General features: G+C 34.8%; 2 protein-coding genes across 2 annotated transcripts in view; one reads left to right on the top strand and one right to left on the bottom strand.

Moving 5' to 3' along the window:
* LOC126812750 (probable ubiquitin carboxyl-terminal hydrolase FAF-X) overlaps nucleotides 1-8,111 on the bottom strand; it is a 54,917-nt gene extending 46,806 nt beyond the window's left edge. The window contains exons 1-7 of the mRNA XM_050539099.1: nucleotides 7,949-8,111; nucleotides 4,454-4,836; nucleotides 3,541-3,653; nucleotides 3,069-3,181; nucleotides 1,867-1,972; nucleotides 1,299-1,414; nucleotides 1,089-1,155 (exon numbers count right to left, since the gene is read on the bottom strand). Of these exons, the coding sequence (XP_050395056.1) occupies nucleotides 1,089-1,155; nucleotides 1,299-1,414; nucleotides 1,867-1,972; nucleotides 3,069-3,181; nucleotides 3,541-3,653; nucleotides 4,454-4,817 (879 nt within the window). The 5' untranslated portion in view covers nucleotides 4,818-4,836; nucleotides 7,949-8,111. The remainder of the gene's footprint in view (nucleotides 1-1,088; nucleotides 1,156-1,298; nucleotides 1,415-1,866; nucleotides 1,973-3,068; nucleotides 3,182-3,540; nucleotides 3,654-4,453; nucleotides 4,837-7,948) is intronic.
* Nucleotides 8,112-8,530: 419 nt separating this feature from the next.
* Nucleotides 8,531-15,467, top strand: LOC126813172 (chromatin complexes subunit BAP18). Its single transcript, XM_050539134.2, has 6 exons — nucleotides 8,531-8,719; nucleotides 9,328-9,422; nucleotides 10,434-10,535; nucleotides 10,773-10,915; nucleotides 13,072-13,167; nucleotides 15,226-15,467. The coding sequence occupies exons 1-6, from the start codon at nucleotides 8,702-8,704 to the stop codon at nucleotides 15,246-15,248; spliced, it is 477 nt and encodes a 158-aa protein (XP_050395091.1). The 5' UTR covers nucleotides 8,531-8,701; the 3' UTR covers nucleotides 15,249-15,467.
* Nucleotides 15,468-17,250: the final 1,783 nt, after the last annotated feature.

Below are 17,250 nucleotides of genomic sequence, written 5' to 3'. Positions count from 1 at the left end.
ATATATGTTCATTATTTTAACAAGTGGTTGCCGTGCAAGACATGCCCACATTTTGCAAGAGATGGACAGAGAACAAGCTGAAAAAAAGATTTTTCATACAATCAAGGTCCATAATCCAGAAAGTTATTGTCCAAAATGTGTCAATGTCGAAAGGAAACAAGATTTTTGGGACATAACATACATTTTATGTTTCATCAAAATCGGATAAAATTTGTGACCTCCAGTGTGTCCGCAAGGCGCAAGCTAAAAACATTGATTTTTCACACAATCAGTACATGCAAATGTCGAAAGGAAACTAGATCTTTGGGATATAAACTTGTATTTCAAGTTTTGTCCTATGACTTGTTGAAAGTTCAGAAACAAAATTGTGACCTCCAGAGGGTCAACAGGCTAAAAACATGATTTTTCGTACAATAGGGGACCATAATGCAGGAAGTTACGGTCTGATATGTGCGAATATCGAAAGGAACAGAGATATTTGGGATATAAACATATATAATATGGTATTGTGAGTTTCGTCAAAATCAGATAAAAATTGTGTCATGTAGAGTGTCCACAAGTGTACAATCAGGGGCTATAATCAATGAAGTTATGATCGCACACCTGCCAATATCGAAAGGAGCCAAGATCTTTGGGATGTCAATCTATATTTCAAGTTTCGTCAAAATCGGATAACAACTGTGGCCTGCAGAGTGTCAAACAAAATGTGAATGGACAGACAGACGTCCGGACAGATAGGGGCAACGACAATATCTGTCTACATGAAAGGGGGGGGGGGGCGTAATTAAACTCAATTTTGGGTTTGCTACACCGACAGCCATATTAATATGAATTTTGTTCCAACAGGGCTGAGTAAACTGTTGAAATGGAACTAAACAATAAGAATATGGGCTTCAAGTGTTTTCTATTTTTGTTGGTTTATTTTCTACCACTCAACTTATGTGACAGCATTCTGATAACACAACTTAAGATCAATTTGATAATTCGAAAAGGCCATTTTAAGATCTAACAGCATTATTTGAATCAAACCTGTGTTTAGATTAGATTGATCAATGATTGATTTATCAGAATATCAGAATAATACTCACAACTATAGGCATAAAATATTTCTGAACTGTAGCACTTGTTAAAACTTCAGCACACTGACCAAATGGCCTGAAACAAAATTCAATACAATGGTCAGTTGGCTGTGTTCAATAAACATTCTTTATTATCAAAAAAACAGACCTATGCTTCTATGTCAATTAAACAGCCATTGAAATGATATAATTTGTAATTACACCCAATAAAGAACTTACTTTATGAGAGCAGCTATAATAGGAACTGATAGTGAACTACTTTTAGTGAATCTATCTAACATAATCTGGAAACCACCCAATTGACCAAATCTATTGATCAAATCAACCAGCCAACCCTGTAATCAAATTTACATAATTTTATAGTTCAATAATAATAGAAAATAAACAAGATAATATTATATATTATATCAGATTTTTAATTAAATCTGTAAAAACATCATTTCGAGAATTTTTTGTTTGTGCGCACAGCTTTAATATGAAAATAAATTATACTGTACAACTACTTTCTACTCAGCACTAGTCATTTTCAGACTTTTTTTTTACATTTGAATCTGATAATACACAGGACAGCCAAATTTGCTCACACCGACCGATAGAAAAACTTCAGGGGATTTTGTAGACAGACTCACCAAGATGTTACTTCTGTCAAGTCAAAATCAAATTGGATAAATCCTTACACTTACAGCTTCCTTATTAATAATGGAATAATTTGATGTCCCAACCATTGTGGATCTATTTGAATAAGGACAATATCTTTATGCTTGTATCAGTTAAATTTACAACTTACTCTTGGTGTTCGTTGATCTGTTTGTCTAGCAAACAAAGTTTCTTCTGCTACTGGTGTACCAGATGGTGCAGTATCAGAAGGTCTGGTACCATTATATAAATGAAATCTGAAAACAGTTATTATAAATATAAGTGTTGAAAAAGATAAGATAATCTTGAAACCATGTAAAATACAGTCTGAATACAATAGAAAGAGTTACATGTATACATAAGAGATAAGAATGGCTATGACTGTGGTTTCGGTCGTATTGAAATATCTACAGACTGATTGGACTCACGTGACGAGCATTTTTATTTATACTATTCCCAAACCCCAGTGGGGTTTCCATGGTTACTGATTGGCGGGGTTTGCGAATTTGTTACCGAGGTCGGTAGCTCGCTTACTGGGATTGTACCGAGGATTGACAACGTGGCGGGGTTACCGGGGTTGGTCTCTTGGCAGGGTTTGTGAATTTGTTACCGGGGTCTGTAGCTCGCTTGCACCAGGGTTGTACAGAGGTTTGACAACTGAACGTTTAGATTGAAGTGCTAGTGTCCATAATTTTTCGAACTAGGATGCCTTTGGTTGGTTTGTAACATTGTTACTTGTCATAACAATAAAGGGATAGTATATTATAGACAAGGGTGTTGAGGTAACACCCGTGAGAGGGTTAAAAGGCTCAATATAAATCCAAAGTTGGAACACTCAGGGGTAGAGCATTGTAAGTGCTAGTGTCCATAATTTTGCGAACTAGGATGCCTTTGGTTGGCATAGTCCAAACCTTGACTCTCATATAAATAAACCTTTTGGTATTAATTCGTACCTACATCATATTAAACCTCTAGGGCGCCATGTTGAATTACACAGTATTTAACGTTTTAAAATCTAACTACTTAACGGAATCAACGACAAATCTAAACTTGGGCACCCCAACGATTTTTATTTTTGTTTTACAAGAGTTACATGTAGCTAATGAATTTCTCAGAAGTGGTATCGTATCAGGGGTTCTATTAAGTTAGGAGTGGTATATTTTAATTTATTATTTGTTCTGGAACTTATAACCATTTCTTGCTTCATTCAGAACATTAAATGTCAGGAAATTTAAGAAATCTTTTTAAATTATAGCTTTTTCAGTAGATTACATCAGATTTTATCAGGGTTTATGGTGATACAGCAACCATTTTGCAGTTAACATCTCCTTCAACATTTTCAGAAAGACTTACTTGCACTGAGGGTTAAGCACCATGGCTAATAATTCTAACAATGGGAACCAGTCTTGTGATAGTTTTACTACACATAACTCTATTAATTTCTCAGCATTTTTCAATATACATCTCTGAAAATATATTAAAAAAAAAAAAAAAATTCAAATATATTTCATCATATTCTTCAACTGAAGAGGACTGAACACAAAATATAACACCCCATTTATAACTGGGTCAGTGTAATTGTAACAGTCATGACTCATATCCTGCTTATTCTTAATACATAAAAACTTGTACAAAATAGTAATTAAATGTATCAAATGGTACGAAAAACCTCTACTTTGTTTTGATCTTTCAAATTTAGGTAGTATGCCCAAAGAGATTGAAAATATTCAAGAAAACGTTTTTAGTTTCATCGACATTTAGCCAATCAATTAACCAAACGAAGGCTTACAAAAATCAAAGAAAAATAATAAGATTGCCAACTTACATGTATATCATATTTCCATCCACTAACAGCTTCATCTGTTAATATCTTAGTAAATGAAATAGTTAATCCTTCTCTAAAAAATCTCTGACATGCTTCACTTCGCAAATCTAACCCTGAAAGTAAAATCATAATATATAAATCAGTTAGGAATTTTGTAAATAGATGTTTATTTGCATCAATGTCTCCTGTTAATCTTGAATTGAAAAGCAAATGAACAGATTCTAAAGGCAACCATGCCAGGGCTGCCTTCGGCTCGTTCAAACGTTCAACCATGGTTCAACTAGGACTTATATACGCACCCGAACTTGCGTTCGGGTGTAGTGAACTATACTTCGAGATATAGTCGTGACCATACAAGCGCACCCGAAGTCTGCCCAGGGTGTCTCTGGATGTAATTTTAAAATACTGTCATATAAAGAAGACAATTACAGACGTTTTGCTTTCATTTTCTGTCGTATTAGTAAAGACACATAATTTGGAAGGAATATTACTGACATGAATTTGAAGCAGGTGGTACACTTTCCACATCATTTTTTAAGAACATTACCAACATGAATTTGAATACCGTAAATGAATTAAATATGAAAAAATAGCAAAGTGCACCTAATTTTTGTATTCAGAAGGTGATATGCTATATAACATAAAAAATATTTGTAGAAGTAGCATCCCTGAATTCAACCCATGTTTAGCCAGATCAGCAGAGTAGAAGTATCATAAAGGATTTAGTTTTACTTGAGGTAGAGATAGTAGCCTACAAGTTAAGTAATTCTCATCAGACAACTACAAACATGTAGATTGTCGAAAATCGTAGAAAACACTATAATATAGCGTGGTATCTGGTATGTTACTATTACCAATTTAAATTAATCTTATTTACAATGCAGGGCAAAATATAAGGAAACAATACATGTACCTTCTTTACTAAGTTTGATTGAGGCTTCCAGTAAAACTTCTAATTCTCCTTTGGGTAAAACAGGTACCACCCATCTAGGTCGATTGATCATTTCATCTAATTTACTTAGTTCCACAAGGGGAAAATCAGCTTCTTGATCATCCCCAAGAGGTACGGGGGTATCCCCCTGACCGGCTTCGTCATGCTGAGTAGGTGATACACCTTGGTTACTAAAACCCTCAACTGTCTGTGGAGGGGGAGATAACTGAGGTGCAGGATTATTTTGTGGTACTTGAGCTTCAGGTGTATTTTGTTGGCCTACTTGATTTGCATTTTCTTGAGGTGAATCTCCACCTGCTGGACTCCCTTTCATTACTTTTGTCATTGTTTTGTCTACTTGTTACCTGAAAATAAAAAGTAATAGACAAATAAGTAAATATTTTCAAATGAGGAAACACACAGTGCATTCAACTTATTATAAAATCCATATAATGTACTTAGCATAACCTCCAACAACAAATTAATGCCTCTTCAATCTGATTAAAATCACCTGTCAATTGCATTTCATTTCGGGGATGACTACTACAGTGAAATATGAAATTGAAGAAAGTGTTCAAAACATGTAATCTTTTTGAGTTGACTCATCCCATTGTCTGTATTGGTGAATTATGGGAATTCCCCAACACAGGTGTATACCTTTTTTAAGTGTTGATTGGATGGGTTTAGGGTTATAGTATAAATAGGACTTCACTTGTAGAATAACTCACAATGACATGTATTGTAAATATCTGAATAAATAAACGAAACGAAACAAAACTGTAATCTTCTTTTAATTGGTTTTATCCCTCTGTTGATCCCTTGATAATTGCAATTTACAGGAACCATTACAAAATAATGCATCCTGCTGAATCAGAAGTAACTGCTATGTTATTTATAAATCATAGATAACAAATAATAAGACAAACTATTGTACATGGACATTTAATCAAAACTAGCACTCACATTATTGATAATCTTATCTTCAGTGTTCAGTCAGACATGTACAATACTTAAGATAACCAATTGTGTTTATAGATTTTATGTGGTTGTCTCTCCTTGCAGAATAAAATTGTCAGTACTAAGCACGCATTATGAAATGAAATGAAATGGGGTTTAACGTCCTACTGTTCTGCTCCTAACCTGGGCTAATGAAGACGGGCATACGCCATACAGTGTGCTATGAGGGAAATTTTGCCCGGGCAGCGGTGCTACGGCCTACTCTTATATCGAATTCCAACTGCCAAGGGATCTTTTACGTGCACATCAATGTGTACACAGGACCTCGGTTTTTCGTCCCATCCGAATGACTAGACAGCATCACTGACAAGGGGAAACCACGCCGGAAAATCTGGATGAACTTTCTCAGCAAATGCGCACGCATTATGTATTAAAGCTAACTGTTCTCAAGGTATCACACATCTATGCCATATTCAATAGTTATTTAAAAAATACATGTACTGAAAAAAACATCTGGTGTACATGTACAAGACAACATATCTAGACATAGTGTATAATGCAACTTGATCCCCTAGCCTGCATAATCACTTTAAAATGTCTGTGCATTTGGAAAATTGAATAAAAATTCACACTTTCACATAAACATGAAAAGCAAAATAAACAGTGGTCCAAAGGCATAAGGCTGATGTATGCAGTGGACAACCTTCAGACAGATATTCAAAGTTTTGCATGTATAATTTTTTCTATTTATAAATTTTATAGTCCTATCCTATATGATGTTATTCATGTTAGGAAAGTCGTTCTGAAATCTGACTTAAACTCTTACATAGTACATCATGAGCTTCAAACACTGTCAGGCTCACATGCATGTATACATGTATGTTGCGCCTGCACCAGAAAATGTTCTTCATTTAATGGGGAGGGGACAGAAATTGCCATTACAACAAGCTTACTTAATTCAGATTTGTTGCAAACTAAACCTATTGCTATTTGTCACTATAATAAGCTTACTCAGTTCAGATTTGTTCACAAGTAAATTATAAAAAAAAAACATATACAGTATTTATCACAGTTAGCACTATAAGAGTAAGAAATGAAATGAAATGGGGTTTAACGTCCTACTGTTCTAAAATAATTTAAATTTTACTGGACAATGCAAGAGTAACTGAGGTTATTTCATATCTTTAAATACAATATAATAACTAATGAAAGTTTTTTCTATTTCATGGACTTGGTGGAAAGTATTAATTTTTCTTTAAGGTCACTCTGTCAATACATCCCTGCTGTGCAAGCTTTCCTGCTAGAACTTGGTGCACTCACACATTACATAAGATAAGACCGTTTTACTACATGTGCTGAGACATTCCTGTGTCTGTGATTGTTGTGCAGATTTACTTTCTTCATCAACAAATAAAACAATCACTTCATAGCATTATATAATATTATATAAATTTATTGCACAAGCATTTATAGTTAATCTCCTTGATCAATATTAAATTGAAGCCTCACTCTTTCAAGACTTATCTTTTGCTGCAGTACTAATCATGTCCGATTATAATGGAAAGATACAGACTGACCCCATAAGTAATGCTCAATTTAATATGAAAATTTTCGACCTGTAGTTAAATATATTAAATGGAAAGCATTGTTTACCAAAATGAGTTGGTGTTTTTCCACAATTTTAAGCAATAAAATCTCTTTGAATTTTTACCATAAGAAACAATGTTACTCCCACTGGTCACTACTCTTCTCATAGGTCCCAGTGTTAACTTTCGTAAACATTTATCAACCTTTGTGAGACTTATTTGAATTGACATGAAATCTACATGTAATTGAAGTGTTGAAATTGTGGAAACCATTTGCAAATTATATCAGCTGCAAACTTTGTAAGTTTAAGTAATAATCTCACATGGTAAAACTACACATCTAAATATACAAACATGTTAGTTAACTACATTCTTGTATCTAATTCTCCATGCCCATATAGTTGAAGTCATTACTGTTGTGGTGGACACTATTGACTGTTGTGCAATTCATCACTGACAAAATGATTGGTACTCGGTACCAGGAGCCTTTGTGTCAAAAAGAACCCAAAACAATTTACCTGTATCAAACTCAAAGAAGAGTCCTACACATCTAAAGAGACTGACATAGGAAAATGAAAGAGAACTGATTGCTGCCAACGGATTAATAGGACTCTATGGTAAGATTCATGTCTGTCTGACACTGTGACAGTAGTGTCAATGGGTTTCTCATTTCTGTAGAATAATAATATGGCAGCATGCAAAATCCCATAAAATAAAATCTTTGCCCAGCATTGTGTGTATATACTCAACTGCTTAGAATGCTTTAGTCTTTGGCATATTCAGCAACATGTCTCAAATAATGTGTATGCATAAAACCAAATGTAACTCGTTAAAGTTATCGAGTATATTGTAAATAAATCAAATAAAATGGCCGACGACGTAGGAGTCTGTCGAAAGCACAATTGTAAACAAAACATCGACAAGAAAATCAAACCTCGAGTAATAGTCCGGTCTGGTCCAATGCGATAACCTTCCCAAGTTGTTGTTTATATTCATTTGTTTGCGATTTTATTTGATGTGGATTTCTAGGTCTTCAGATACAGTCCAATATCTTACGCCTTACGGACTTAGGTTAAAGAGGTATTCACATTGGTAAAATGCATGGACAGTGTAACATCATATTAACGGGTTATAGCGAAATATATATTTGGGGGCAAAAATATGTAAAGTGTGTAAATTGAGCCTATGTATTCTCTTATAGTGTATTTAGAAGTATATTTTGGAAAAATTAATTAAAAATATAATACTTTTCTCCATTCTCGCCCAAGCGAGATCTTGAGAACAAACGGCTCACCATGATAAGTAACAAGGGAATAACATTAAATACTGGGTTTGAAACACACTTCATCAAAAGCACAGTTTAAGTATGTGTTATCATGAAGAAGTATACATATTATAAACGTTAAGAACCAATGAATAAACCATTGTTGCCCATTGTTTTACTAGTCAAATGACTTTGTAACGAAATATCTTTCACTTTTGTAGCTATGTTACGAAACGTCTAGCAATATTAACGATGACTAGTATAGCGCTGCTAATCAAGTTAGGCATAGAGCGGTTTTTCTAAGATGACAATGTTACAAAAACAATAATATTATATTAAATCAATTTACAATCAATTAATTTACCTGAAATGGTTTCATTTTACAAGAAGTACGATCTGTTCTAAGACACATACTGACGCAGAATGAGTTCTGCAAGTAAGGTGAGTAGCCTATATCTGCACAGTTCATAGTGATCATAAGATTCTTTATTCTAACTAGATCTAAATTAAAATCTTTTTTTTTTTTAAATGTAACAAAAGAGTGGGAGGTTTTTTTTTTTAATAAACTAGGTCATTTTGATACTAACATAATGCTATGTCTTTTTATTTCATAATTTGCATACACACAGCGCTCTACAAGTTAATCTGAACTACTATTGATTAAAATTAACATAGGCCTACAATATGTATGAATGATAGTGTAGATGGCATTATTACCTGCTTTTTAAGATTAAGAAATTTTACTAAGAGTAAGATGGTGAGTGAGACCGGGAGAACTCACACAAAGTTAGGCAGGCGACTCTACTCCTGGAAACATTAAACTTGTCACTGGTAGATCGCAGATCATTTGATTCGTTATCAGTGGCTAGAGCATTGACTTAATGGACCAAACCGGATCAAATATCAGTTACAGAACGGTGCAAACTGATATTTTTAACATAGAATAATCCAATATACGTGTTGGCCTTTGTTAAGTAATGTAGTGTAAATAGTACAAATTAATAGATAATTAATGAAATTGATTAATAATTGTTGTCTTCTTTTTTCAGGTAGGTGAAATATTCACCGCAGCAGGTTCAGCCTTCAGCAAATTAGGTGAATTAACAATGCAGCTACATCCAACAGGAGAACCTAGTCCAAGCGGGTATGTTTAATAGGCCCTAGAATACATACATGATATCCTCATCGCCATTATAATGTTACTGGTTTCAAAAGAATTAATAATAGCTGCCACGTGTAAATTTGTATAGTTAAATGATATCTATCCTTAGCTAAAGTCATAACTTTTATTTTATGTGAAATGCAAAATGAATCATATACTCACTTTCTTCATTGTTACCCAGTCTGTAAGAGCTTCAATTGGGTTCCTTATACGCTGCCAGTATTTCATTTTTCTTCTTGGTAATAAATATAGTATACCAGCTAAATGATTAGTATTTTCAATTTGCAAGTGTTGCATTTAGGATAATAATTATATGCTTAATGATCAAAAAATCAAGCACTGATTTATATATTATATAATGTTTAATTGACATTTAGTAACTGAATGGGAATAACACATGGCAAAATTATATGGAATACAAGTTACTCAGAAGTTCCAACGTGGTTTCCCCTTGTCAGTGGTGCAGGACGGAGGACAGCTGTCTAGTCATTCAGATGGGATGAAAAACAAGATCCCATATATACATTGACGTGTACGTAAAAGATCCCTCGGCAGTTGGAATCCGATATAAGAGTAGGCAATAGTGCCATTGTCCGGACAAAATTTCCCTCATAGCACAGTGTATGGTATATGCCCGTCTTCATTAGCCCAGTTGGAGCAGAACAGGACATTAAACCCCATTTTATTTTATGGCGACATCCAACGAGGGTTCTCTCGTCTTTATCAAGCAAAGAATGTATATAGAGTAAGGTATTTTGCAAAAGCGTTCTTAAGGGCAACCACTTTAAAAGAATACTTATGACATGACTCATAATGAAGATGAACATATTTGTAAGGTATCTCAGATACTGCGTACAATCTAATTAAAACCTCGCTTATTTTAGTCAAATCACACTAAATGAATAATATTGTTTACCAGCTAGCAATGGCCTATAAAAAACTTATTGCTACGTAGTTAATAAATTAAAGATGTGAGTATTTGTTTTATTGAAGAGGAAAATGGACAGATGAAGAAGTAGAATTATTGAGGGCAACAGTGAAACAGTTTGGTGAAGATCTTAATAAAATAAGTGAAGTTATAAAAAATAGAACTATGTAAGTTCACCTTCATACTGTAACAGAGCACAGAAATTTTGATCTGATCAAATATTTTCAGGATCAACACATATTTATGCACCCCATCACAGCCCTTGCCTCCAAATGTACAGTTTTTCAGAAAGAGTTAACAATAAACTTGCACATTTTTGTGACAGGTTGACGACAATATATAGAGCGTATACAAAGTATGTGGTTAAAAGTAAGTTCACTTTAGGTTTCAATTTACCATTTCAGCTCACAAATCAAAAATAAATTAAAAAGAAAAGCATATGATGATGCTGGTTTACACCCACCTCCAGAAACTTCTGTTAGTTTGGTACAGAAAAATGTTACTCCAATAATTACAGAATCACAAAGTAAAAAACAAAAAACTTCAGGTAAGAGTCTTTTAAGAGAGTAAAAAAAATAGGGAGTGATTTAGTGCAAATGCTAGATAATCAATGTTGTGGACAATGCGTGGAACTATTAGAATGGGTCTGTCAGTCTGTTACACTTTTTAGGACATAATAACTCTTGGTGTTGGTTTTTATTAGGTGAATGTCTTGACAGAGTTTGAAGATGAATATTCTCTGCTTAAACAGTGATAACTTCACTCAGAATAAAGTAATTTGAATGAAATTTTCAATATATTCATTTTCTATTTTTGAACTAATATATACTATTCAAAGAAAGTAGGGGATATTTGATTTTGGGGGCATAATACTAAAATATGCAAATGACTACGAAAAAAGTCACTTAAGAGCCTAACAGAAGAAACATTTCCAGTTACATGTGACGCCCAAACGCACCAATAGCTACCGCATGGAATGCAGGTGATGCTTGGGATCATCATGGGGGTCCAACCCAAGATTTGCACGACTCTGACTTTGAATGTTACAGTCATTGTGGCATTGAATTCCAGGGTGGAAACATCAGTTTAATTGTTTTAGTGACCAGAAAACAAATTTTGATATGCGTCGGCTTACCCAAAATGAAAGGTTACGTGCCCTTGGCATGCTACAGATCGGCACAACACAGGCGGTTGTGGCGCGGACGATGAATGTTTCTCAGTCTGTCATAAGCAGGCTATGGTCCAGATACCGTGATACACAATCTGTACAGGACAGACCACGCTCAGGTCGACCAAGGGCGACAACTCAAGCCCAGGATCGATTTATCCGTACCTTGGCCTTGAGAAATCGTGTCATCACAGCAAATCAGATCAGCGCTCGTCTTCAAACAGACACTGGTGTGAGAGTGAGTGGCCAGACGATTCGTAATCGACTGCATAGGGGTCACCTTCGCGCCCGACGTCCTCGCGTGATCCCTTGTTTGAGAGATCATCACATTCAGGCAAGACGTCGTTGGTGTAGGGATCGTCAACACTGGGATAATCGACGCTGGAGCAATGTGATGTTTTCAGAGTCAAGGTTCACTGTTGATTTTTTGGACAGACGTAGGAGGGTGTGGCGTCGTCGAAACGAGCGCTTCCAAGACGTTAACGTCATCAGACATGATCGATTTGGGGGTGGTTCTGTTATGGTGTGGGGAGGCATCACTGTTGCTGGAAGAACGGCTTTACATGTTGTTGCAGGGCGTGTTACAGGCCAGTACTACCGGGACAACATCTTGGCAGTCCATGTTGTGCCGTTCGCACGACGTCATGGCCGCCGTTTCATCTTCCAGGATGACAACGCAAGGTGTCACAGGGCCAGGATCGTTACAGGTTACCTCCAACAACAGAACATCACCACATTACCTTGGCCAGCACTGAGTCCCGACCTCTCCCCCATCGAGCATGTCTGGGACATGCTTGGACAGAGGTTACGTCAACGTCAACAACGTCCTGCCAATGTCCAAGAACTTGCTGCTGCGTTGCAACAGGAATGGGACAATCTGGACCAAAATGACCTTAGACGTCTCATTAGGAGTATGCCACGTCGGATCAATGCTTGTTTGGCAAACAGAGGAGGATTTACCCGTTACTGACTTGGTTGTGATGCTGTGGTAACTTTGCTGTTTGACCCCGGGTATCATTTTACCCTTATAATGGTCAGTCTGTGCCTTACTTAGTCTAACGATCATTTGGAATATATCGATGAATGTGAACTTCATTTCATTTTGTCATTTGTTTCTTCGTCAGTTTCATTAGGTGACTTTAATAACACTTAAAAATCAAATATCCCCTACTTTTTTTGAATAGTATAGCAAGAACATCCAGCTCTGTATCTAAATCTTACATGATATATCTTTAAGCTATAGAAGAAACTAAATGTCTAACTTATTTCAAGAAAACCTTAAAGTAAATATACAAAATAAATGACATTTCACCAAACTATTCCACCAATGTAGTTTCTTTAGTGATTTTCCCAGAAGTTCTTCTATTACACAAAGTTTATCAAATCTATAGTCTTAATAAGAAGTAATGTCTCTTACTTAAGGATTAACTGTATATTGTTTGAGATCAGAAACATATTTAAAGGCATATTAAAAAAATAATTTCTATTAGATTTATTTGTATAACTATAAGTTATTTATTGTGTATTTATTGTAGATGTGACATTAAGTGCTTTAAATGCTCCAGAGAGTGATGTTGATATTGAAGGACTCGGAGAAGCATCTGCTTCCAAAAAATTAGACTTTGATTCAGGTAAAGTTTTTATATGTCCACATTTTCATGTGGACGGAATAGTGTCGTTGCCCCTGTCCGTCCGTCTGTCCACAATTTGTTTGTGGACACTCTACAGGTCACAGTTTTTATTTGATTTTGACGAAACTTAAAATATAGGTCTATCTCCCAAAGATCTTGGTTCCTTTCGATATTGGCATATATTGGACCATAAAATCATGGATTATGGCCCCTGATTGTATGAAAAATCACGTTTTTAGCTTGTGGACTCTAGAGGTCACAGTTTTCATCTGATTTTGATGAAACTTGAAATGCAAGTTTATAACCCAAAGATCTAGGTTCCTTTCGATATTTGCGCATATCGGATGGTAACTTCCTGAATTATGGCCCGTGATTGTACGAAAAAAACGCAATTTTAGCTTGTGGTCCCTCTAGAGGTTACAATTTTTATCCGATTTCAAAAACCATTTGAATATATCACCGTCACACCCTAATGATGGTTGAATTCGAATTTCTTGAAAATCGGATCAAAACTGCCAGACAAAATGGCCACCACCTCGTACGCAAATAGTGTATATATATATTATATGGTATATCAAGGTTGTGGACACTCTTAAGAGGCCACAATTTTGATCCGATTTTAATGAAATACATGTTTATAACCCAAAGATCTTGGTTCCGTTTGATATTCACACATATCAGATCGTAACTGCCTGAATTATGGTCCTTGATTGTACAAAAAATCGCGCGTTTTTAGCTTGTAGTCCCTCTAGAGGTCACAATTTTTATCCGATTGAAAAAAAGCGTGTGAATGTTTCACCGTTCGAATTTCGTGAAAATCGGACTAAAACTGCTGGACAAAATGGCCGCCCCTCGTACGCAGATAGCTTAAATATATGGTATATCAAGGTTGTGGACCCTCTAGAAGTCACAATTTTGATCCAATTTTGATGAAACTTGAAATATATCTTGATTGTACGAAAAATTGCTTTTTGTTTAGCTAGTTCTCTATCCATCTCTTCCAAATTGTGGGCGTATCCTGCCTGGCAGCCACTGTTTATTGGTATGCTGTGAGTATAAGGCAAATTGTAAAGCATATAAAACAAAAAACAAATTCATATTGACGCTTTGATATTTGTTTTACAATATTTCATTAAGAACCTATAATAATAGATATATAATTATAACAGCTACTCACAAATACATTTAAAGATTTCTTGATGCTGCTAAACAACCATCACCCTCAAATAAGACAAACAACTAAATGATACAGAATCTATCAAAAAACACTAATAATCATTTTAAGATATTTTCCTTAGTTAGGTTAATAAGGTTATCTAGTACAACCTGAAAACTTGTATCTAATTACAAATATGACATTTCTGTAGAAAAATAAATTACAATAAATGATATTAGAAGAAAATCCTTTTACGCCAACCTCTGATTACAAAACTACAGAAATAATTAAATAAAAAAAATTAACATCCTAAATAATCGGCATACTTGTTTTCAATTTGTAGAACAAACATGGCGATTGTAGGCATGGTCTGCCTGTTTTTGTACGTTGTACAATCGCCATGTTTGTTCTACAAATTGAAAACAAGTAGGCCCTTTGGTGATTATTTAGGATCTTAATTTTTTTATTTATTGATTTCTGTAGTTTTGTAATCGGAGTTCAGCTTTAACACATGTAGTGTAGAGCCATACACTACAAACACAATCCATATTGCTAAGGGACCACTTTACTGATAATGTATGTGAATTTTAGATTTGGAATTGAATAGCTGACAAGATATCATGTTTTTTCTAACAAATGCATTTTCTTGGAAGTTTAAATATATTCCAGTCAATTTACTATTTACATTGAGTCTTGAAAATATATTTAAACGACTGTTAAGAAAATATATTTTTAGATATGGCAATAGTAATAATGAGATGAGGAAACTATGCTTGACATCTAACTTCTGTGCCCATTCCCGTTTCACAGTAATACAATTAATTAAAATAATGTCATCTCATGAGTATTCATGAACTATATATTAGTTCTATTCTAATAACTTTTCATTTATTTACTTACAGATGTCGATTCCAGTATGTTGTGAGATATTCAAATGTTGTTGAAGATTTGAAATGAAAGACAATATTAATATTTGTTCATGTCAACATTAAAGTGTACTGTGAGCATAGGCGTACGGGCTCGATGACAGTTAGGGGGGCAGGAACCTGTATTGCCCGAAACAATTTCGGGTTTAGAGACAGCGGCGCGGTCTTCCTCGAGAGGCGAAGTATCGGAGCTTACCTTGTGTGGACCCCCCCCCCCCCCAAAGAAAATTTTGGAATATCTGACGGCTGCAAACACGTTTTCCTGCTATTTCAGCCTGTATCAAAAGATCAATTGTTTACAGTCCAAGGAGACGGGACCGTTGGGAGAAAATTTTGAAAATTTAACCACACAAATGCGTTTTCTGCTATTTTAGCCCGTGTAAGCAACTCCAAAAGTATTCAATGGTTTTGTAACCGAAATCCCATTCTGAATTCCAACCATCCAATCAGACTGTTGCAGCTGCATTCACAATAATAATCGATGCCTGAAAAATGTCGCACAAAGTGTTTTATTAGGACTCAATGACAGTTAGGGAAGCAAAACTAGAAATGGCCCAAAAAATTTCAGGGTTACAGACAGCGGCGCCGGTTTTCTTCGAGAGGCGAAGAAGCAGAGCTGACCTTGTATGGACCCCACCCCCTAAGAAAATTTTGGAAGATTTAACGGCCGCAAAAGCGTTTTACTGCTATTCCAGCCCATAAAATTAGTGTTTTATTAGATTTCGGGCACTTTATTTAACCAAGTAGATGAAATAAAAAATTTTTTCACTTTACCCGTCTGCCCGAAAAGTCAGCTTGCCCCCCTGGCTCGTACGCCTATGACTGTGAGATTAAAATTGAAGATTCATCCTAATCCTAAAACCATTTTTTTACATAATGATTTGTATGACCTTTAAATGCATCATCATAATCTATACTTGGGCTGTTGACAATATAAATGTACACACAGAGTCAAGTATTGGGCATTAAATACAATTGATTAACTTCAAAACCCATGGTTTGAATTTTGTTATGCGGGGAAAATATACATCATTGTAAATCCAAAACAGTATTTGAGATTTGTCAGACTGTCCAATTTATCTTCAAGAAACAGGAAACAATTTTTATTGCACATTGTCAGGTCTGTCTTGAGATATAAAAAATGATGTTATTTTAGATATAACAAAAATGATGTTATTTGAGGTCTAACAAAAATGATGCTATTAATCCTAACTAAAATCATCTTAGTTTGCCCTTACATTCAAAGTTGGGAAGTTAAAAATGTGAAGAAAAAAAAGCATAAAGGATTGTTTCTTGTGTGAATGATTAATTCTCTCCTTAATTAATAATTAAGAAAATGTTCATAAATTTCATTGTATCATTCATTATACTGTATTTATCATGCAACAAATGTATTTAGGTGTTGTAATGTTGTTAAAGAGATATTAATAGTATATTATATAGAATAGTTTCATTTTCAGTTTCATAAATATTGTTCTTTTTAATGTTTTCATATTATTTTTAAACATCACCCCAAAGTTGATAACATACATTTATATCATAAAATAATGATTTTAATAATGAATTGTACTTTAATTATTTGTAGACAAAAAATAAATAAGATTTAATTCTTGAAACAATATTTGTGTTGCTTTATGGAGGAGAGGATGAAGATATGAGACAGTGAGGGAAAATATCTACAATTCTTTCTGTCTAGTACTTTTATACGCCCACATTTAAATGTGGTCGTATATTGTCGTCGCCCCCCGTCCGTCCGTACGTCGTACCGGCGTCCACAATTGCTTGTGGACGCTCTAGAGGCTAAAGTTAATATCCGATTGACTTTAAATTTATACACAGTGTTTAAGGCCATGAGACAAAGAATCCTATTGATATTCAATGATTTCCGATAATTACTGCCAAAGTTATGGCCCTTGACCACTTTGCAAAATCTTGTGACGCTCTAAAGGCTAAAGTTATCATCCGATTGACTTCAGATTGATACATAGAGTTTAAGATCTT

This window comes from Patella vulgata, chromosome 1 (genome assembly GCF_932274485.2).
Source record: "Patella vulgata chromosome 1, xgPatVulg1.2, whole genome shotgun sequence".
In the NCBI taxonomy this organism is placed as follows: domain Eukaryota; kingdom Metazoa; phylum Mollusca; class Gastropoda; family Patellidae; genus Patella; species Patella vulgata.
This window is presented reverse-complemented; position numbering and strand designations above follow the sequence as displayed.